The 24,006-nt window shown below is 45.6% G+C and overlaps 1 protein-coding gene across 3 annotated transcripts in view; it reads right to left on the reverse strand.

Annotated features, from left to right (window-relative positions):
- The window catches only part of CCDC88C (coiled-coil domain containing 88C), an 87,830-nt gene that overhangs the window by 26,044 nt on the left and 37,780 nt on the right, over positions 1–24,006 (reverse strand). For 2 of the 3 annotated variants that reach the window (XM_069736812.1, XM_069736801.1), the window contains exons 13-25: positions 23,381–23,562; positions 23,082–23,219; positions 21,309–22,379; positions 20,579–20,706; positions 20,181–20,322; positions 19,559–19,729; positions 18,808–18,969; positions 18,430–18,707; positions 17,655–17,798; positions 14,336–14,522; positions 13,492–13,637; positions 13,310–13,399; positions 2,361–2,593 (exon numbers count right to left, since the gene is read on the reverse strand). In XM_069736812.1, coding sequence (XP_069592913.1) covers positions 2,361–2,593; positions 13,310–13,399; positions 13,492–13,637; positions 14,336–14,522; positions 17,655–17,798; positions 18,430–18,707; positions 18,808–18,969; positions 19,559–19,729; positions 20,181–20,322; positions 20,579–20,706; positions 21,309–22,379; positions 23,082–23,219; positions 23,381–23,562 — 3,072 coding nt within the window. Of the gene's footprint in view, positions 1–1,338; positions 1,637–2,360; positions 2,594–13,309; positions 13,400–13,491; positions 13,638–14,335; positions 14,523–17,654; positions 17,799–18,429; positions 18,708–18,807; positions 18,970–19,558; positions 19,730–20,180; positions 20,323–20,578; positions 20,707–21,308; positions 22,380–23,081; positions 23,220–23,380; positions 23,563–24,006 lie in introns of those variants that run through there. The other variant, XM_069736820.1, reaches the window with a different exon arrangement.

Here is a 24,006-nt window from a genome sequence, read left to right on the forward strand (position 1 = left end):
ACTGGGAGTCAGATCCGTGCCGCGCTGCGCCAGACTAAGCTATAAGTAAAGCAATGCGTTATCCCCATTGGGGAGGCGATATAAGGGACAGAACAGGGGCAACAACATGTGGGAAAAAAAACAAGCAATCTCGCAGGCTACACTACCATGACCCCCTGCTCTGGACCACGGGGAACAACTCCCCCAAATCCTCAAATATAAACACATGGAGCTGTGTTCTTGCTCCCGACAAATCATATCAATTACATTTAAGCATTAGCCATTGCAGGGTGCTTGCCCAGACCACCAATTGTAAACCCACCCTATAAGTAGGTGACACTAACTCTCTAGGACGACATGTTGTATGATCGCCTCCACATGTCGGATGATGCGTCCATTTCAGATGCTCGCACAGTGAACAGAGGGTTAATCGGCAAAGCGCAAACGACAGGTTAGAGGAGAGAAAGCTGAAACTGGACATGCAGAACAATGTCTGGACAATGGAGGTCACTGGTCTGACAAGAGGGGAAGCCGCCGTGACCAGGGAAGTATTCATTCATTTCAATGTATAGTGTATATATATAGGAGATTTCACATTTGCTATGTTACCTGCCCTATATCTATATAAATATGTAAAGTGAAATTAGTTTTTTATTCAAGTTTTCAACATTTCCTCAGTCCTGTACTACAGCCTCCACCCAAAATAATACAAAAACCGCCGCACTTTAGGCTGCAGCTACATTAGATCTAAGGGCTAAGTCGTCTGCAAAGAGAGATGTCTATGTAGTTAACACCACAAGTCTTCAGCTGCCGTCAAACTACTACTCCCAACATGAGCAGACACAGGTTTCAAGGAATACTGGGAGTTGGGAGTTTGACAACTGCTGGAGCTGCTGATCCTCTAAGTGCAGAGATTAAAAGGAGGCGAGGAGGAGTAACCTCAGCTAATCTACATATACAGACAATTGCTAGGAAGCCAATCGCAGTATATTCATCGGATACGTTACCACTTAAAACAATGCCAATATCTGAATTACTTTCATTTGTTCTGTTTGATACTTCCAGTCATAGCTACAAAAATATTATAGGCTCAAAAGAAGTTCTGCAGCAGCTACCCAATGTAATTAAGAGCACAGTTCTGCTATACTTCTAACATCATGAAAAGATACTTCCCTGCGCCACATTTGATGACGGACAGTAACACAGCAGCGCAACATCTTGCAGACAAAAATATCATGGCTGCAGGAAACGCTGAGACTTACGCTGCCAGGACAATTACTTTGTGGTGAGTGACGATTGGGTGAAACTTCAGTTTTAAGAAGGGAGAGGTGTCTGATCAGCTTCACACCATTACTTCTGGGTAAACATACAACTTAGACAATACAGATAATGTGCGGAGAGTCAATTTTGGTCCTTGAGGTAAATGTATAAAAATGGCGAGTAATAAATTAAGGATAGGGGTGCGCTCTAGAAAGAGACTACACAGAGCATCAGAAGTCCCTGATCTCTGGGAGGGAGACAGAGCTCTTATGGGTAGTGGGCGAGAGATCTACAGATGACCAGAACCGCAGGCGCTCCGAGAAACGGCGCTGACTCTGTGACGCCTTCTTTTCTTGACTCTTGCTTTTCAAAAATGGAAACTTTTTGCGAGGAGCGGCTACGGATAGATAGAGAAGTCACCAGGCAGGACAGGAGAGAAGTGAGAGTTATACGGGTTAAACAGAGATAAATGTGGAATAGACGGAGACAGATAAAATGCATCTTAGATTATGGTCCAGTTTTTAGTCTACAAAGCCTTAGTTCCCCAAATGTCCTCATCTGCCTGTTGCTACCAGTAGGTGGCGCTCTCTACATGACTTCTCCAATCTGGAAGCTGGACACAGACTGCCACCTAGTGTTGGCAACAAGCTGCGCAAATAGTGGACAAATCAGAGGGCGCCTGAAGTCTCCTTTTGGGACAGATTTTTGGACTTGACCCATAATTCTAGTTGTTGACTGCAAATGACTGAAAGCCACAAATAAAAACATCCCTAGACTTTCTCCTGTGAATGACAGATTTATAGGTATTCATTCCACAATCTGCAGCAAGCAGAGGCAGGAAGTGAGGACATGCTGCAGCCATTGGGATAATAGAGGTGAAATCAGACACTTTGCAATTCTTCAGATTAGCTAAATAGTGACCTTTGGAGATGTATTGGCCTCATATAAATCAATAGGTGGATACAGATTCACACTTTATGCTCAAAGGTCTGAAAATTGGAAATAAGCAAAGTTCATTGGATCTGAAAACCAGCAAACAGTTTAGGACGCACCTAGAACTGGAGGAGATTCCAGATCGCTCTGACCAGGAATCATTACGAGTGTTCACGCACACAACGCACCTTTACTGGTGAAGGACTTGGCCACGTCCCTCTCATCAGACCCCAGAGAACAGTTATCCGTATTCTCTTGCTGCACTCTTAGGGGCCGCGTACAAGATGGCGACGCAGCAATCTCCACGTTCTCCACGGTTTGGTTGGTGACATCACCCACTGACTTGGGTCTCTCTCGGGAGCTCTCTTTTCTTGGTTTGATGAGCTTGGCAAGAGCTCGAGCACCGGACCATTGGTTCTTCCTGCGGACACAAAATCCCAATAAGAATAGTCAGGGATAGGTGAAAAAGACAGAAATTACGGTACTTTTGTGTACTTCTGCTTTAAACTACAATAATACAACGCGTTTCACTTTTTGGTCCCATTTTGCGGTCAGCGCATTTGCGGCTCAGTAAAGTAGCAGCAGAGTAGATGATAGATAGTTTACAGATTCTCAGGCACACGCTGCACAAAACAATCAGCAGCCAAAAATCAGCCTTCGGTGCAGAGATGAAATCAGGCGAATTGTCAAAACAAAGAGCAAAGACCAAGATCCACAGCAAATTCAGCATAAAGTATGCCACATGTGGATCTGCAGCGATAACAGTACACAATAGCATGGAACTATACACCAATAACATTACACAGGGTCTACACGCAGCCCCATGCTGTGCACATCTAATACCACAATACTGTGCCTGTATCATACCATCATTTCGCATCTACTGTAAAAAATTGTACAATGCAAACACTACTCGATATCAACAGAATACACTCTTATGCAGTCCACACCGAATTCTGCCATACTGTCACCAGTACATAATACTGCCCCCAAAGGATAAAGATACCCTCAGCCATCAGCGATCACACTTACAGCTCTGCTGCATATCGATGAATTACAACTACACTCATGTAACTGTACAGACTTTAGAGAACAGTGGAGACCCCAAAATAATAATAAGATGGTCGGCACTCCGTGTGAACGTGGTGAATGTGGAGAGAAACCGCAAAATGGAAAAAAATCCTGGCACTCACGTGTAGGATAATTGCTTATTTAATCCAGTGAAATCCAAACAGTCCTACATTTGAGCCCATCCCAGGTTTTTGTCAATAGTGGAACAAACATGAAATGGGATTATTTATGCAGTAACACCAAGTAAATTACATCACCACAAATGAACATAAAAACATGCAAAACAAATATATGTATACACACACACACATAAAATGATATAAAAAAAAATAAAAAAAGTTGTGATTCAATAACATAATATTCATCCTACCCTATCCATACATCAATTATGTATAAGATATATCAGACATAATATACGGTAATTCATTTTTATAAGGACGTTATTCTCTCGATGGATGCAAAACAATCCTTTTATATGCATATATGGAATAATGAGTGTAAAAAAAATCTGATTTTTTTTATTTTTTCACGTATCTCAAATGAATATATCAAAAATCAATACTTTGTCATGTGTTTTTTTCCGCTCTTTATTTAAATTATTACATTTGTTTACTATTGCATGCAAGGAAAAATGTGAATTTTTTTTTCCATTTTTTTGGACGCCATCATCATAAGTCCATCATGAGGTGTAATGACATTTCATTGCAGCTTCCTTCTCTTTTTAAAAAAAAGAAAATTGCCCAATTAAAATATCAGGTATTAAAACAAGTTAAAATTCTCAGGTGAGGAGAGGATATTAAAAATAATTACTTCTTTGCAGAGAAGCTTACTGGATGCACACTTTGAACATGCCATCACGGCATGGTCTGAACAAGGACTATAAAATCGGTCGTATTAGGTCAGGTAACTTCATTCTGTCTGCTTCTCTAAATCTTATCTTTTTTTATACTTTAGACATCCCAAGCGCAATGATTCAATAATGAATTATTCTCTACACGGACATGCACATAATTAATACAAAAATAGGGATTTTTGTGTACTCACTGTAAAATCCTTTTCTCCGAGCCATTCATTGGGGGACACAGACCGTGGGTGTATGCTGCTGCCACTAGGAGGCTGACACTAAGTGATACAAAGAAAGTTAGCTCCTCCCCTGCAGTATACACCCTCCTGCTGGCTCTCAGCTAACCAGTTCGGTGCAAAAGCAGTAGGAGATCAATAACAATATATGAGCGTATAGCATGTCATATTATATATGAGAGTATAGCATGTCAGATTATAAAAAACAATCATAAGCTAATAACAGGGTGGGAGCTGTGTCCCCCAATGAATGGCTCGGAGAAAAGGATTTTACGGTGAGTACACAAAAATCCCTATTTCTCCTTCGCCTCATTGGGGGACACAGACCGTGGGACGTCCCAAAGCAGTCCCTGGGTGGGGACAACCCAATAGATCAGGCCCTGTGTAACCGCTACTTACAAGTGCGCCACCGCGGCCTGCAGAGTCCGCCTGCCCAGATTCACATCTGTGGAAGTGTTGGAATTATAGTGCTTCAAGAATGCATGCGGACTGGACGAATCTGCAAGCTTGCAGGCGTGCCTTGCCGACGCCTGGTGCCTAGAACCCTTGATAGACAGGGAGATAGGCTGACATCTAGCACGGAAGGACTCCTGGATGGTGAAAAGAATTCACCATGTTATCATGGTCGATGAAACGGCTAAACCCTTCCTGAAAATGTCAGAAAGCCTTCCTCTACCGTCAGGAAGCCCAAATAAAGCGTCCAACCTTCGGAAGGACGCCGTCCTCAAGACGTACCTACTCAGAGCACTCACTTCGTCCAGAATATGGGGGAACTCATTCCATTTTGTGGACTGGTGCCAAAAGAGATGAGGGAAGAACTATGCCCTCATAACAGTGGTAACACAGTACCACCTTGGTAACAAGGGATGGGGATGGCCTGAGGACAACCTTGCCTCGAAGGTAATAAGGGAAAAAAGTCTGAAAGAGCAGAGCAGCTAACTCCGAAGACTCGTCAGAGTGAGAATATTGCAGAGGAAAAAGGGGTGACTTTCCCTGATAGTAAAGTCTGCCCTGATGAAAAGGAGCCTACTGTAAGGCTCCTAGGAATAATAAGGTCCCAATGAGCTAACGGTATGCGATAGAGAAGGATTACGTGTGAAAACTCCCTGTGAGAAAGTCCCTACTTGCAGTTTTGCTGCAATAAGGCAAGAAGATACTAGCTCCGCAAACAAAAAACGGACGTGGTCAGTGCGGATCTCTGAGGATCACTGGGGCCCCTTTCTGCTTCCGAAAGGCTTTTGGAAGTAGTGGAAGGGGAGTTATGGAAACTGGTACCACGGCAGAACCAGAGCATGGAGTGCGATGGCTCTTGGATCTCGAGGCCGAACCACGAACTCGAGTACATTTCCTTCAGTCTGGAGGTCATCCCACCTACAACTGGAGAGCTCCAGTAAGGGCAGATCTGATGGAAGACTTCGGGGTGAAGTTCCCACTGACTTGAGGCGGAACCCTGACGGCTGAATTTGTTTGCCGTTCAGAGTTCTACTCCTGGGATATATACTACCGAGATCACCGAATAATAGACTTTGGCCCATCAGAGAAAGTGAGGTACCTCGGTCATGGCGCCTGACCGTGGGTACCTGCTAGATTACTGACGTATGGCACCGCCGTGGCATTATCCAATTGAATTCGGAAAGGGTGACCTGCCAGAAGGCAGTGGACCTGCTGTAGGACTACCGTTCGGATCTCCAGAACAATGATAGGGAGAAAAAGATTGGCATTGGTAGTTATTAATAACCATTGAACCGGGAGAAAGGCCCTGGATGAAGAAGGAGCTCAGAGACTATTGTCTGAAAGTCTGTTTGACTTGCTGAAAATGAGCGGAGCAAAGGAAACCGCTTCCATTGTCGTCACCATTTTTCCTCAGAACTCTCCTAGTAAATCGAATTAAATGAGGGGGTGAGTAACCAAGTCCTCAGAACTCTCCTTGCGCGAGCTCCCTGTTGAAGGGCCATGACCTTGTCTCGAGGAAGAATTACCATCCTTCTAGAAGTGTGCAGGATCATCCTCAAAAAGGATATCTGCTGGGCTGGAAATGAGGAGAACTTGTCTAAGTGTAGCTGCCAGCCCAGGAGAGAAGGTATCGCAAGAGATATAGACGACTCAGCGTAGTCCTGGAAGGGCGGCTAGACAGTCGACCACACAGGGCAGGACGAGCACGCCTCTAGAGTGCAAGAGAAACATAACATCTGCCATGACCCGTGCGAACACTCTGGGTGCAGAAGCAAGGCCGAAGGACAAGGTTGTGACTTGAAAATGCTGTTGACGAATGGAAAGGCGAAGGAATTTTTGCAGAGGGTAAGCACCCCGAATATCAATGGATGCCGGAAACTGCACCTTTTTCTGTTGAAGTAATGGCTGAGCGGAGGGACTCCATCCAAAGAAGGAGGACCATGTCAAAGGTTGTTAGAAGTTTGAGGTCCAGGGTCGATCTTACTTTTCGTTCCCCTGTTTGGAACCAAGATCCCTTAGATCTAGACTGTGCTGGACAATCCTTATACAATCCTTTGTCAGTCTCCCGCTCAAAGGATTTGATTGGCCAGTTGTTACTGGTGTGAATCAAGGTAGTTAAGGTCTCCAGCCAGGAGACCATTGCTCTAGGAATCCATGTGGCCGCTAGGGAGGATAGAGCGCCGAACCCGAAGACGGAACGAACCAGATTTGCTATCTGACAGTCCGTGGTATTTTTAATTGATGACCCATCGGGTAGGGATACTGGTAGGTATACCACAGGAGATTCTACCCTTTTAATCTGCCCCATGGCAGAATGTGCAGCTGCATCCAGCAAGTCATAGTCTCTTGCCATCACCGCTCTCTTTTCACGGTGCAGAGATAAAAATTAGGAACCCTCGATCCACCAACCTCTTAACAGGGAAGTGGAGAGGAACTGTCCGCCTTCTTGCATCTTCCGCTAAATAGTGGTGATGCAGAGGGGGGTGCTCGTACGCCAAAAAGGGTGCCTCTGTATGTCCACAGAGTCCAGGTCTCCGGGTGGACAGGACAGGTTGTCTGGCGTTAGGCCTGGATGCAGAAGAGGAAACCTGGATGCAGAAGAGGAAACATGGAGGCGACACTCGTGTCTCGTCTGTTGATGGTGTGGGGAGATCGGTGCCCTTTAAAGGACCCGTCGCCCTTAAAAAAAAAGGCCAGGCATGGCATCCCACGTAGAGGCTTCTGTCCAGTGAATCGCTTATCCGAAATGAATGGCAAATGCTCTCGAGGGAGTTTAGTCTCTGAAGCTCTGGCAAGTTCAGGCAATATCCAATCCATATTCAGAGCCTTGTTGTCTTCAAATCATTAGTGAGGGAGCAGGAAACAAAAAACTTCCGTTTTCTAGATGCCTGTATGTTTCTAGACGCCTGCACGTTTCTAGAATACTTGCGGCCCCTGTTAGCCGACGGCTCCCATGTAGGATAGGGACCATGTATATTGGTCCTGCGAGCACTCCAAATACAGAGGGTACACAGAGGGGTTCAATCTCTTGGTGAGAGAACCATGGATTGTGGTCAGTGAAGAAGTCCACTGAGGGGAACTAGAGGATAAAGCTGGGGTCGGCGGCGGAGGGCTCCTCGGATTGATCAAGCTCCTTTAAGACCAGAGAATACTGGTCATGCGCCTTTAAGACCAGGGAATACTGGTCATGCGCCTTTAAGACCAGGGAATACTGGTCATGCGCCTTTAAGACCAGGGAATACTGGTCATGCGCCTTTAAGAACAGGGAATACTGGTCATGCGCCTTTAAGAACAGGGAATACTGGTCACGCGCCTTTAAGACCAGAGAATACTGGACATGCGCTTTAAAAGATCAAGGAACACATGTCATACGCCTTTAAGACTGGGAATACTGGCCATATGCCTTTAAGACCAGGGACTACTAATCGTGTGCCTTTAAGACCAGGTACTTCCTTACCCGGGTACTGATGTAGAGTCGATGTGCCCCATTAATGCAAAAAAACTGTCACCCCAGTGTGAGCTGGCCGGGTTGACCAAGATGGCCACCGGGAGTTGCAGAGTTGATAAAATCTCGCAGAGAGCGAGAAGCGCCAATTTGGGGGGCGGAGCCACAGACACGATGTTGAATAGGCCCAAGCCGGGGCCTAAATTTCTGTAGCCGGCGGACGTCACCAGTTCCAGGCAAGACTTCCAGGATGCGGCCTACAAATCGGCCGAAGCCAGGGGCTAAATTTTTGCAGCCATCCAGAGCGTTACCTCAGAGAGGTGGGCCACAGGGAAGTGGCTGAGGCTGCCTGTCAGCATGTGAATATCCCTCTGAAGATGGATCCACTCACCATTGGTGCGCGTCCTGGCATGGAGCCGCCGCGGATGTGGGTTTCAGCGCTGTTCTGTGCAGCGTGGACGGTGCAGGGATAAGCCTCAATCCATCATCCCTTTGTTAGGGAGGTGGAGAGGAACCGTCCGCCTCCTTGTGCCATCCGCTTTCACAGTGGTGGGACAGTGGGGGCTGCTCGGACGCCATAGAGAGGGGCCTCTGTACAGCCACGGAGTTCAGTCCGGGTGGACAGGGTCAGTTGTCCGGCATTAGGCCTGGCTCCAGGAGAGGATACATGGAGGCGACACTCCATGTGGTCGCCTGCTGCTGGTGTGGGGAGATCGGGACCATGAAAGGAACAGTCGCCCCTGAAGTGAGCTCAGGCATGGCTTCCCACGTCGCAGGAAAGGGTACGGGGAGGAGTACTCGCCGTGCTCGCCTGTTGATGGTTCGAGGGAGATCGGAACCTTGAAAGGAACCGTCGCCCACTTCACTCCGTTAATTAAAAAATAAAAATTTACAGAAAATTAAACAATAAAATAAAAACGTTGGGGTCTGAAACAGACCCATGTGCCTCCTACAGACACTAAGCAAGAACTGGTTAGCTGAGAGCCAGCAGGAGGGTGTATACTGCAGGGGAGGAGCCGAGAGCCAGCAGGAGGGTGTATACTGCAGGGGAGGAGCTGAGAGCCAGCAGGAGGGTGTATACTGCAGGGGAGGAGCTGAGAGCCAGCAGGAGGGTGTATACTGCAGGGGAGGAGCCGAGAGCCAGCAGGAGGGTGTATACTGCAGGGGAGGAGCCGAGAGCCAGCAGGAGGGTGTATACTGCAGGGGAGGAGCTGAGAGCCAGCAGGAGGGTGTATACTGCAGGGGGGGAGCCGAGAGCCAGCAGGAGGGTGTATACTGCAGGGGAGGAGCCGAGAGTCAGCAGGAGGGTGTATACTGCAGGGGAGGAGCTGAGAGCCAGCAGGAGGGTGTATACTGCAGGGGAGGAGATCACTTTCTTTGTATCACTTAGTGTCAGCCTCCTAGTGGCAGCAGCATACACCCACGGTCTGTGTCCCCCAATGAGGCGAAGGAGAAATTAATATATTTATTATTATAATACATGAAGCATTGCATGAAAGAATTTTGTTGATAACTGTTCTCTATATGTGAATAGAAATATCTCTATGACAGTTTTTTAAAGTGCGCTTTTTACCTTTTTTTTTTTTGTAAAGTTTTTATATGTGAAACTAAAAACAAAACTTACACTAAATATTATTCCAAATATGCATATAAAAGGATTGTTTTGCATCCACTGATTGAATAACATCCTTATAAAAATGTATTATGTCGGATATACCTTATAAATAATTGATGTATGGATCAGTTTGGATTTTGGGTAGGATGATTATTATGTTATGGAATCACAACATTTTTGTATAATTTTATGTATATATATTAGGTTTATGTATCACGGTGGCGCAGTGGTTAGCACAGCAGCCTTGCAGCGCTGGGGTCCAGGGTTCTAATCCCACCAAGGACAACATCTGCAAAGAGTTTGTATGTTCTCTCCGTGTTTGCGTGGGTTTCCTCCGGGTTCTCCGGTTTCCTCCCACATTCCAAAGACATACTGGTAGGGAATTTAGATTGTGAGCCCCAACGGGGACAGCGATGATAATGTGTGCAAACTGTAAAGCGCTGCGGAATATGTTAGCGCTATATAAAAATAAAGATTATTTATTATTATTATATATATTAGGTTTATGTATATATATTTGGTTTGCATTTTTTTATATGTGAATTTAGGTTACTGCATAAATAATCCCATTTCAGGTTTGCTCCACTATTGACAAAAGCCTGGGATGGGCTGAAAAGTAGGACTGTTTGGATTTCACTGGATTAACCCCTTAACGACCGCCGATACGCCTTTTAATGGCGGCCGCTAAGGGTACTTAAACCACAGCGCCGTTAATTAACGGCGCTGTGGAAAAAGTAAATAGCGCCCCCAGAGTCGGATTTTCTCCGGGGTCGGCCGGCACCGGGAGAATCTTTGGGGTCTCGGCTGCCGGGGGTAGCCGAGACCCCAAAGAACAAGACCGGGGTCGGTTTTACCGATCCCTGTTTTGCGATCGCCGGTAATTAACTGTTTACCAGCGACCGCAAAAAAAAAAAAAAAAAAAAATCAAAGTGTAATTCTCTGTCCTGTGATGTGATCGCACATCAGAGGACAGAGAAATAGGGGGATTCGGGGACCCTATTCTACTCACCAGTGTCCATGGGTCCTCCTTCTGCTCCTCCTGGTCTTCTTGGCAAAAGAAAATGGCGGGCGCATGCGCAGTGCGCCCGCCATCTGTCGCCATCTGCCGGCCGGCAGGAGAAGAGCAGTTGGGGCTAAAATTAGGGTAAGGGCTAGGGCTAGGGTTGGGGCTAAATTTAAGGTTAGGGTTGGGGCTAAATTTAGGGTTAGGGTTGGGGCTAAATTTAGGGTTAGGGTTGGGGCTAAATTTAGGGTTAGGGTTCTTTCACACTTGCGTCGGTATGGGGCCGTCGCAATGCATCGGCCCAACATACCGACGCACGTTGTGAAAATTGTGCACAACGTGGGCAGCGGATGTAGTTTTTCAACGCATCCGCTGCCCAATCTATGTCCTGGGGAGGAGGGGGCGGAGTTACGGCCACGCATGCACGGTCAGAAATGGCGGACGCGACGTACAAAAAAAGTTACATTGAACGTTTTTTGTGCCGACAGTCCGCCAAAACACAACTGATCCAGTGCACGACGGACGCGACGTGTGGCCATCCGTCACGATCCGTCGGCAATACAAGTCTATGGGCAAAAAATGCATCCTGCTGGCACATTTGCAGGATCCGTTTTTTGTTCAAAACGACGGATTGCGACGGATGCCAAACGACGCAAGTGTGAAAGTAGCCTTAGGGCTAGGGTTAGGGTTGGGGCAAAAGTTAGGGCTAGGGTTGGGGCTAAAGTTAGGGTTAGAGTTGGGATTAGGGTTAGGGTTTGGATTAGGGTTGGTATTAGGGTTAGGGTTGGCATTAGGGTTACGCTTGGGATTAGGGTTAGGTTTGGGATTAGGGTTAAGGTTAGGGTTGTGATTAGGGGTGTATTGGGATTAGGGTTAGGTTTGAGGTTAGGGTTGAGATTAGGATTAGGGGTGTGTTGGATTTAGGGTTTTGATTAGGGTTATGATTATCGTTAGGGTTGACATTAGGGTTGTTTTGGGGTAAAAGTTGTGATTATCGTTAGGGTTAGTGATTAGGATTATGGATCGGGTTGGGATTAGGGTTAGGGGTGTGTTGGGGTTAGGGTTGGAGCTAGAATTGGGGCGTTTCCACTGTTTAGGTACATCAGGGGGTCTCCAAACACGACAGCCAATTTTGCGCTCAAAAAGTCAAATGGTGCTCCCTACCTTCTGAGCTCTGCCGTGCGCCCAAACAGTGGGTTACCCCCACATATGGGGCATCAGCATACTCGGGATAAATTGGACAACAACTTTAGTGGTCCAATTTCTCCTGTTACCATTGTGAAAATAAAAACTTGGGGGCTAAAAAATCTATTTTGTGGAAAAAAAAAAATTATTTTCACGACTCTCCATTCTAAACTTCTGTGAAGCACTTGGGCATTCAAAGTTCTCACCACACATCTAGATAAGTTCCATGGGGGGTCTAGTTTCCAAAATGGGGTCACTTGTGGGGGGTTTCCACTGTTTAGGCACATCAGGGGCTCTCTAAACGTGACATGGCGTCCGATCTCAATTCCAGCCAATTCTGCATTGAAAAAGTCAAACGGCACTCCTTCACTTCCAAGTTCTGCGGTACGCCCAAACAGTGGTTTACCCCCACATATGGGGTATTAGCGTATTCAGGAGAAATTGCATAACAAAATTTATGGTTACATTTCTGTTTTTACACTTGTGAAAATAAAAAAAATTGTTCTGAATTAAAATGTTTGCAAAAAAAAGTTAAATGTTCATTTTTTCCTTCCACATTGTTTCAGTTCCTGTGAAGCACGTAAAGGATTAATAAACTTCTTGAATGTGGTTTTGAGAACCTTGAGGGGTGTAGTTTTTAGAATGGTTTCACACTTCATTATTTTCTATCATATAGACCCCTCAAAATGACTTCAAATGTGATGCGGTCCCTAAAAAAAAAAAGGTGTTGTAAAAATGAGAAATTGCTGGTCAACTTTTAACCCTTATAACTCCCTAACAAAAAAAAATATTGTTTCCAAAATTGTGCTGATGTAAAGTAGACATGTGTGAAATGTTATTTATTAACTATTTTTCGTGACATATCTCTCTGATTTAAGGGCATAAAAATACAAAGTTTGAAAATTGCAAAATATTAAAATTTTTTGCCATATTTCCGTTTTTTTTATAAATAATCGCAAGTAATATCGAAGAAATGTTACCACTAACATGAAGTACAATATGTGTCGAAAAAACAATCTCCGAATCAGCGGGATCCGTTGAAGCGCTCCAGAGTTATAACCTCATAAAGTGACAGTGGTCAGAATTGCAAAAATTGGCTCGGTCATTAAGTACCAAATTGGCTCTGTCACTAAGGGGTTAAATAAGCAATTATTCTACACGTGAGTGCTGGGATTTTTTTCCATTTAACAATGTCACCAGATTACAGATATCTATATATCTCAGCTTGCTGTTATGTGGTCCGGGACTGTGACTTAAGTGTCTTAGGACAAGGAATAACACCTACTTCTTGGGTGCAGGGTCATAGAATTTATACTGGTCCATTATTTTCTCCTCCAGCTTCTCCTTCTGTCTTCTTAGGTCGTTCAATTTATCTCTAAAAGGAAGGGAAAAATAAACATTAAGTAACTAGAAACCAAAAATCTGATAGATTTGGTTGACCCATGACCTCCAGGCCCTGCACCTTACATGTACTGCTTCTGTTCCTCGTAATAATGCTCTTTACTCTCCATACTCGACTCCAGCAACATCTGGTTCTGCTGATTCAGCATCTGGATCTGGCTGAGAAGATGATGGTTCTCCTCCTCCAGATTTCGCTTCAGGCGGCTCATTAGCTGCAACACAAAGTCACATAGATCCAGCTCCACTTCATGTAACGTCTGCTCAGAAATGATGCATTAATCGTACAATAACTCCCAGCTGTCCTGGGACACTCAGGACTGTCACCAATTTGGTGAGTTGGCCCGGGAGGTCGGGGGATGACCAATTTAAACTCTGCCCTCAGTTGAATACAGTGGTGCAGCAGGGAGTCCACAGATCCCAAGTCCACCATTCCATATGGTAGCAGACCAGAGCAGCACACATAGGCAAGTGGGAAGTTTGCGTGTGTGTCTGGGGTGGGATGAAGGGGACTACAGGGAGCATCATACTATATGTGGGGGCTTCACTAGCAGCACATTTCAGGGTGCATGCATATATAGAACTAGGTGTGTATCTAGAGGGTGTGTTTGTTGTTTTTAAAGGACATAATGAATGTACGGAAAAACTGTAGTTTCACTAGGCTGACACTAGGTGGCGCCCTTTTAGAAGCATGGAAACAAACAGCAGAGAAGATTAGATCACATTGGTTTCTGTCTGTGGCCCATAGACCGTAGATAATGGTCATCCTTTATATCTGTCTTCCTACTTCCATCATCAGTTGGGGGTCTTTATGGTGACGATGTGACTTCCAGCACACTGAGGTTTGCACACTGAAAGTTGCAATGGAGGAAAGTTTTCCACCATGGAGAAACGAGTATGCCCCTGGTCCTACCTCGCAGCGGTTGTCCAGCTTGGTGAGAGTTATGTCCATGTTCTGGTGCTGCTCCTTTAACTCATCGAACTTTGCCTGCCATCGGTTCAGCTCCATCTGGGCGTTATTCAGCGAGCTCTTCGTGTCCTTGGTGTGTTTGTGTAAAGTGTTATATTCCACCTGGAGCTCATTGTGCAGGAACTTCAGCCTGAAACACACAGGAGTCGCAATGTGAACATCCCACTGGTCAAAACTAAAAAGGTTATTCATTTCAACGGGTGGTCTGGGATTTTCATGTATCACATTTTATCTGGATTGATGGTGATGTGACACCCGGCCACTCCTGAGGATCAGATGTTCCCGTGCCGGCAGCGGCCAGATATGTTGAGTTGCGCAGTTGCACAACACATATTCCTCAACTGAACGTATACCGTACACCTGCCCCCTATGGATTCAATGAGGGGCGGATGTGCAGTACCCGGCCGCAGGCACTATGCCAATGACTGAGCTCAGCACACCAAGTAATTGCCGGCACCAGGAACAGCTAATCCACAGGAGGGACAGAGTGTCGAACCCCCACCAATCAGAAAGGCCATCAATGTAGAAGTCCTGGACATCCCCTTTAATGAAACCATATTAGATGTTAAAGGGGTTGTCCAGGGCTGACGTATTAATGCCATTATATGTAAGATCAGTAGGGGTCCAACATACTCAGATGTCCTCTGTGTACCATCCAGTAAAGAGAAATTAGACTCTGCTGTCAGCGCAATTTAGTACAAAAACAGAAGATGCTTCTGTACATATATAGTAATAAAGTATTGAAAAACAATTTTAAGCATGAAAAGACAAGACGATCTTGGTCCCAGCCAAAAAAATCTCTCTGAGGACTCTCTCCACACATTACTAGTTCCACACAGATAATCAGATGCAGGCACAGTACAGACACAGAATTGTACAAGGAGGCAGGTAATAGCAATGCAAAGAAATAGGACAGGGCAAAGCCATTATCGTCTCAACGAGTAGTTGTGTCAATCAGAAAATGGGGGGAGGGAGGGGGGAGTAAAAAAAACCTACAGGCTGTGTGTCGCCATTGCAAGATGACGATCGAGTCATGTGAATAGTGTCATGCATTTTGTACATGCATTGTGATGTGTGAACTAGGTCATGCGGTGAATGCAATGTAAGTAATGCATAGTGTTATAGGTACAGATGCTGCTGAGTAGATACTGCAAAGGTAACGCCTAAGGCGACACTGGTACTCTAAGCTCAGGTGTAGGGAAAGTATAGGAAGAGACATAGGATCCAATACAGGGTAGGATGTAGTTAATACTTGGGACCAGCCCATACTGGAGGGAAGCTAGAGGTGAGAAAAGGGGAATTGCTTCCTGATTGGGGAGTTAGTGAAAGTAAAGTGTTCGTTGGAGGCAAGGTCAAGTTCAGGATGCAGTGCACTGCAAGCACGATGTCAACAAAACGTTGAGGCGGTACGAAGTTGTACAAAACTCTCTGGAGACATTCCTGAAACATCCGAAGCCTACTGCTCAATATAAGTGGTAGGAAGAGAACCTTAACCCCTTCCATACGGAGGAAGATGGATGTGGAACCGCGTGAGGGAAATGTAACAGATCTCAGGAATACTGCGGTGCTGGGGCTGACAGGATGAGCAAGTATAGGGATTGTCCGAGCTGAACTTATGGAAATGTATGGTGTTAATGAAGCAAGTGGAGAAGGGTGCTGTGTAGAGATGGGCGGACACCTGGATGTTCGGGTCTGGCGGGTTCGGCTGAACAGTTACAAAAAATTCGATTTCGGGTACCAGAACAGTACCTAGACCCAAACCCAAACCCCATTCACTTGAATAGGGGTCCCCAACATTCAGTGTTTGAATCATAGAATGGTAGAGTTGGAAGGGACCTCCTGGGTCATCTGGTTCAACCCCCTGCTCAAAGCAGGAACAGCGCAGCAAACACTGCTTCTGATCGGCGGTGAAACAGTAGACTGTATTAGATGCGGTAAATCTGCATGATTCCATGAACACATGCGGATTTACCGATGCTCAATGGACAGCAACATTTTAGATGCAGCTAATATATGCTGGGTCAAAATCGCTGCCATTTCCGGATTGTGGACACATAGCCTTATTGTGCTGTGCCCACTGATTTCTACTGTGAGACATTCACAGTGATGGAGGGATAACAGCATCACTCCATACACTGTAGCGGTCGCAGCTCAGCAACTATCGAAGACAATGTGATCTGATCTGCAGTACAGAGAATGGCCACTAGATGGTGCCCTTATAAGCGCTGCTCTGGCTCCGCGCACCGTGTACATCTGGTGGTCTTTCCACCCAGTAACAGCTCATCAGTTGGAGTTTTGGTTGTAGGACCCTCAATGCTCTAATACTGATCACCTATCCTAACGATAAGGTATAAAATAATTTAAAGGGAACCTGTCACCCCGAAAATCCCGGGTGAGGTAAGCCCACCGGCATCAGGGGCTTATCTACAGCATTCTGTAATGCTGTAGATAAGCCCCCGATGTAACCTGAAAAGGGAGAAAAAGACGTTATATTATACTCACCCAGGGGCGGTCCCGCTGCTGGTCAGGTCGGATGGGCGTCTCCGGTCCGCTCCGGCGCCTCCTATCTTCTTTCCATGACGTCCTCTTCTGATCTTCAGCCACGGCTCCGGCGTACTTTGCTCTGCCCTCTTGAGGGCAGAGGATAGTACTGCAGTGCGCAGGCGCCGGAAAGGTCAGAGGCCCGGTGCCTGCGCACTGCAGTACTTTGTCTGCCCTCAACAGGGCAGAGCAAAGTACGCCTGCGCCGGAGCCGTGGCTGAAGAGCAGAAGAGGACGTCATGGAAAGAAGATAGGAGGCGCCGCAGCGGACCGGAGACGCCCATCCGACCTGACCAGCAGCGGGACCGCCCCTGGGTGTGTATAATATAACGTCTTTTTCTCCCTTTTCAGGTTACATCGGGGGCTTATCTACAGCATTACAGAATGCTGTAGATAAGCTCCTGATGCCGGTGGGCTTACCTCACTCGGGATTTTCGGGGTGACAGGTTCCCTTTAAGTTCCAGACAACACCTTTTAATTTTCCAGATGTCCTATTGCAAACAGAGCAGTGAGGGTAGGATCGTGCTGCCTCTTAGCTACAGATTGGTCTGAAATTTGAGACTAATGAAAGAATAACAATGAAATAATGACTACATCTAGATCTGCACGATACTGGAAGAGAAGGATTTCATAGTCATCGTGGTTAAGACCACCAATGACAAGTGACCATTTTTGCATCTAAGTGTCGTGTTCATTCCAGAAAACCTCCTGCGGCTCTCACCTCTGCAGCTCCTCCTGTAGCTTCTCCTTCTCACCGGCAGCCTGGACGTTCTTCCTCTTTTCCTGCTGCAATTCTTTATTCTCGCAGTTTAATGCTCGGTCCCGCTCCTCCAGCTCCGCTTTATGGCGCAGTAGGTTGTTGTAGCTGTAACAAAAAGGCAGCGGCTCATTATAGAAAAACTAGATGTTGGCCCGATTCTAACGCATCGGGTATTCTAGAATATGCATGTCCACGCAGTATATTGCTCAGCCACGTAGTATATTGCCCAGCCACGTAGTATATTGCCCAGTCACGTAGTATATTGCCCAGCCACGTAGTATATTGCCCAGCCACGTAGTATATTGCCCAGTCACGTAGTATATTGCACAGCCACGTAGTATATTGCCCAGCCACGTACTATATTGCCCAGTCACGTAGTATATTGCCCAGCCACGTACTATATTGCCCAGTCACGTAGTATATTGCCCAGTCATGTAGTATATTGCCCAGCCACGTACTATATTGCCCAGTCACGTACTATATTGCCCAGCTACGTAGTATATTGCCCAGCCACTTAGTATATTGCCCAGTCACGTAGTATATTGCCCAGCCACGTACTATATTGCCCAGTCACGTACTATATTGTTTATAGGCTCTAATGAAATGAATGGGACTGAGCTGCAATAAAAAGACACAACAAAAATGTTTACAATCCCTTAAAAGTGTGTAACAGATTATGTAGCAACTCCAGCACCCTAAAATCCTTCCAACCCTATGCCCACCATTTAGCACTTACCTATCCTCCAGGATGCAGTTTGTCTGCTCCAGGTTCTTGTGCTGCGCCTTCAGGGCGCTGTGCTGATTGATGAGACCCTCGTACTCTGCAGACTGGCGTTCATACAGGGAGACCAAGTGATTGTGATCTCTTAGCAGTGCGTCATGGCTGGCGATGGCCTCCTCTCGCTGGCGTGCCACCCTGTCGTTCTCGCCCTCCAGGGTGGACAGCTGGCTCTGCAGCTGAGCGATCTGGGATGTTAAGGAAACACTTTGGGAAGCAGCGGCCGAGCTCTCAACCTGAACAAGATTAATATAAAATGGTTAAAGTTCGGCATATAAATCTCCACCACCTTGCCATCCTCCACCCCCTCATTGTTGGGTCCCTGTAGCTTCTCACCTGCAGGTTGGCAGTTTGCGTCTGCAGTGTAGTGTTGTTTTCTTGAAGGAAACTGATCTGTTTCTGCAGCGCCCCCATCTGGTTGTTGAGAGCATGGTTCTGAGTCCCCAGATGCCGCACTTGCTCTTTCATCAACTTATTCTCTGCTTGTAAAGCTGCATTCTACAAAAAACAGAAATGAACAAAAATACATAACATTTTCTTAAAATCCAACAAACATTACTTCAAGAGAATGGCCAACTGATGCCAATCATTCCCAGGCCTTCTCCGATTAATGAACATTGAAAAATGTGTCTGTGTGCAGCCACCACTAGGGGGGGCCTGTGGGAGACAGATTTAAAGGTGTTTGAAAAAACAAACAAACAGAACAGTGCTTTACTCTGGTTTCTCAGGTCGAGCACTGAGTCTGCGCTGCGGATCACAGTGTTTGTTATAGTCTGCATCACTGACGTAACGTCAATATCTCTGCAGCCAATCATTGAGCTCATTGACTCGTGTCGTCTACTCGGGAAGAGCCGCAGAGCTGATTGACTGCCATCAATGTGATCAGCGCTGCAGACAATAACAGACTCCTGAAGCAGAACTGTACCATACAAATATAAACAGATAGGGGTAAACCGAGGTTTCAGAACTCTGTATCAGAACAAATATAAAGATATAGTCTAATATGCTATACATTTTGATGACTATTTACCCTAAGGCGTTAGAATAGAAATGAAACTAGAGAAACTTTTCAAAGACAAGAACTTACATCCCGCTCCACTTCGATGACTCGGTCCTTTGCCCTCCACAGATCCCGTGTGCTCTCCGGCTGTCCGTTCTCCAGGGTCTCTGTGCCATGGTTTTTTTGGATGCTCCGACACCGAAAATTTGGAACAATCGAATCTACGGTCTCATTTTGCATCTCGAGGTCTTGTTTCACCTGAAATATTGGACAAGACATATATAGTAGCCATAGCAGTAAAGGACAAGATCGGGACAGAAGAATTAGATCGCCTGGCATTTTAAGACACTGCTCCCCAAGAGCTGACCATCTAAATCTACAATCCGACTTTCTTCTTTTGATGCCACTCTCTCACGCTCCGCTGGCACCTTCTGCCCCTGCTGGTGATGACCGGACCCTTCCTGGTGCGGATTAGGTTTCCTGTTCAGACTGTATATACATGAAGAATGTGTATTCATCACGGTAGGAGATTAATATCACCATTCTGCTTTGATCTGCAGAATTTAATGGTTTTAAAGGGCCCCTCCATTCTCAAATAAAATAAATCAGAAAATACTTAGAACACCAGTTCCTGACCAGTTATGCTTTTGACACACATTGAATGGCTAAGATGAGTTTACCCATACAGTCCCAATCCCCTGCATCTTACCGAATTTAGCTCGTTTTGAAGCTGCTGGTTAAGATTCCGGACTTCGTCCACTTGACCTTCGAGCGAAAGGATTTTACTTTCTTTTACGGCCAAAGTTGTCTTTAGTGTTGATTCGATCTTACTTTCCAGAATCTTGTATTTCCTGTAATTACGGTACAGTGTGTCAAGAAATATGACGAAGGGTGTAGAATTGAGGACTCAGCACCGAAACTTAGCCCAATTCATAACTATTACAGTCATCTCCCCCCCCAGCCGCAAATGGCCGGAAACAGTGAGCAATAAATTGCATCCATCTACTTCTTCCCCCTCCTCAGGTCACACATCTTTAGATGCCGTATTATTATACCGCCAGGGACAGAGGCTGAACTGAAGCTTCTTTGTACATGGGGATCACTTACTTTTCAGCAATACTGTTCTCATCTTGCAGCATTAACTCTTTATTTAACCCAATCTTCTCAAGTTCCAGGCTGAGTTTGTCCAATTCGCTTGACATTTGTTGGGTTTTTAACTTTTCTAAGACCAGATCCTGTAGACGGGGGTCCAAGTTAGTAACATAGATGGGTGTACAAGGAATCAACATCTGATCTACACACAAATATTTTACAGGAAAACTCCACTTTTAATGCAGATTATTATATGCCAATTTCCATTCAGCTGAGCAAGATGGAGTCGTGCAGTGACAAAGACAGCCAAACAGGTAATCTGCGCCAAAATGTAAAATACAGTACACATCCTCCCTTCGGTTTTTGTGTATAGACTGCGCCAGTGACATCCCGACAATAGTGCACATCACAGTGCAGCAAATGTCTGAGCTTGGCGGATGTAGACAGCACAAGCCACAAGGATCAGCGATTGGCTGCAGCGGTGATGTGCACTCTAACCATGATGTAACTCCTGCAGCCAATATACAGAGGCCAGAGCAGTGGTGATAAACCTAGACTTCAATGAGGACAACCACTTTAAAAGTGTCCCCACTTAAGACAATTCATACTTCTTAGAAAGGATATTTTCCACCACTTGAACCCACAAATGAGGATCCAGAACCAAGTACTATCCTCTATTAACTCATCATCTTCACAGAGAGACAATAGATTTCCCACTAACATTAGTAATGTGCTGAGCTCGTACCTCCCTTAGTGTCGCCAGTGTCCTCTTATCAACAGTCATCTGTTGCACCAGGTCTTTATTCTCCTTTTCTAGCTCTCTGGTTCTAGAAGACGACTCCCTTAGCCGAGAAACCTCCTTCTCTAGTGTTTTACTCTCCTTCTCCAGGTCAGCTAGCTTCACTGTGTTGTCATCCAATATGGCGTCCTTCAGCTCTACCTGCTGCCAAAGCCTCTTCGATTCCTTCTCCAACATCTTCTTGTCCTTCTCCAGTTGCGACATCTCTTGCTCCGCTATCTTCTTTTCTTGTTCCAACCGTTCCAGCCTCTTGCTGGAAATCTTCATCTCCTCCAGGGTTTTTTGCATTTCTTTATTTTCCTTCTCCGTGTCCTTAAGCTCAGTCTCCAGCTCCGTCACTTTCTTCTTTCCAGTCTCAACCATCTGCTGAAGCCTCCAGTTTTCCTCGCTCAAGCCTTGGTAGCTCACTTCCAGACGCTCAGACTTTTTCCCCAGCACCTTCAGCACTTCCACGTCCTTCTGCAGATCTTCCTTCTCCTTCTGGAGCTTGGTATTCTCTCTTTCAATCTGGTTGATCCTGGCACAGGAGAACCTCATGGCTTCCACCGCTCTCCTGAGCTCTACGTTCTCTTCATCCAGCTGCTTGTTTTCCTTCTCCAGAACCTCCAGCCGAATGGACACATTCTGCAAAGTATCCAGAGACTTCTTGAATATTCTATTTTCACTTTCCAGCTTTCCATTCTCCTTCTCCAAAATCTCCACCTTTTCTTCAATGATCCTCATGGAGGACAACTTCTTAGCCAACCCTTCATTCTGCTTCTCGACCCGTCGGACTTCCTTCTCCAACTCCTCCATTCGTTCAGCCTTGTCCTTCACATGATCATGTGCCTTCTGCAGTTGCTTCTTTTCATGCTCCAGCTCGTTCAGTTTACTGCTGGTGTCTGTGATGGTTTCATGGAGCATCTTGTTTTCCATCTCGACTTCTTTGACTCTAGAATCAGTGCTTTCTTGGGCTCTTTGTCTTAAAGCCGCCATCGCCTGGGACAAGTGTTTGCTTTCCTGTTCCAGCTCCTTAATCTGAGAAAACAAAATATCCATCTAGGATTATTGTCTGGCTACAATGATTAAATAAACAAGACTCCTCTCAGTTCAGGTGACCTTTCAGAATAAGATGATTTGTCTTTGCGAGGGATAACACGATTTCTGGCCATTATATCACCATTATATCCTGCACTTTCCACCAGTTTCTCCCCTGCACACTCTCTCTAATTACGGTTCTCTGAGCTGTTGTATGGAGACAAGCTGCTATTAAGTCTCCCATACACAGCACACACAGAGACATGAGTGATTCCTGCACTCCTGTCTCCATGCAGCACATTACCTAAAGCAGCCTAGTGGCTATTATATAGTAGTACTGAGCAGTGTAGCTGTGAATCTACATCTAGCGTGAGATAGAAGAAAAAACATTCTAGAATACAGCAACATTATATAGCAGTAATGAACAGTGTAGCTGTGAATGCAGCACTCATGTTTGTGCCTTTGCCTCTCACTCTGTTCCTCCCTTCTGCCTTCTCCATAATGAGATCGCAGTCAAACTTGTCTCAAGATAGATTCAAGCAGTATTTCAGAGTAAATGATGAAGGAGCAGAAATAGTGGCTCAAATCTGAATCTTTCTTCACTTATATCAGGCAAGATTTATTACACCGCTTCTTGTATTCGCTTGTACTATTGATTTATGCCAAGTTTGATTAAATGACAGTGACCATCTCATTACCTACCTGCTTTTCCTTCTCAGATTTTACATTCTCTAGAATTCGAGAGAGATTATCCTTCTCCTTAAGTAAATCTTCGCTGAGACTCTCCAAGTCGAAGCTGCTCTGTTTTTCCTTCTCAATCTGAATGTGCAGGTTTTCAATCTAAAAATAAATTAATAAGTTCTATAATTGGTCACATATTTGCCTCCACATTTCACACACACATATAACCAATATCCTTTATTGGGATCTGCGTAAGACCACCAAATGAGGGAAGCCACATGGGAGGAGGAAGTAAGTCACCTCGTCCACCCGGTGCCCACCTTCTTGTTGAGCTGCTGGTTCTCCTTCTCCAGTTCCAGGCTCTTCAAGCTGCTTTCCTCCAGATTGATGGAGGCTTCTCGTAACTCTTGGATGATCTGCTGAAGACCCTGGTTCTCTTTCTCCAGCTTCAGGATGCGACTGGACGCAGATTCGTTCAGCTCAAACACAAATGATTTCCTGGCTGTCAAGGAATAAGTTGTAAGTATCTGACCGGGAGACAGAGTGAAGAGAGCCAGACCCTCTGTATATAATGTGCCCATTTTCAGCACTAAAGCCATGCACTTGGATTCTGCACTGTAAATGATGACCTCTGATCACGCGGATTCTAGATTGTGGCCGACATAATCTGTAGATTTATGCCAAAGCCACCAAGAGGGGGCGCTCCTCTGCTACATTTGTCAATTGTAGGAAATTCGTTGGTGACTCACTGAGTAAACGGTAAAGAGCAGGTAACACGACCTGAGCCCTGGAGCCAAGAAACAATCACACTCTACTAATCGCATCCTAGGATCACCTGAGCTGGCAGCAAAGGTTTTCTTTCTGGTATAGCTAGTATATACAAGATCTACTATATAATTGTCTAAGGGTCACTTCCATCTGTCTGTCCTTCTGTCTGTTACGGATA

This window comes from Ranitomeya imitator, chromosome 1 (genome assembly GCF_032444005.1).
Source record: "Ranitomeya imitator isolate aRanImi1 chromosome 1, aRanImi1.pri, whole genome shotgun sequence".
Lineage (NCBI taxonomy): Eukaryota > Metazoa > Chordata > Amphibia > Anura > Dendrobatidae > Ranitomeya > Ranitomeya imitator.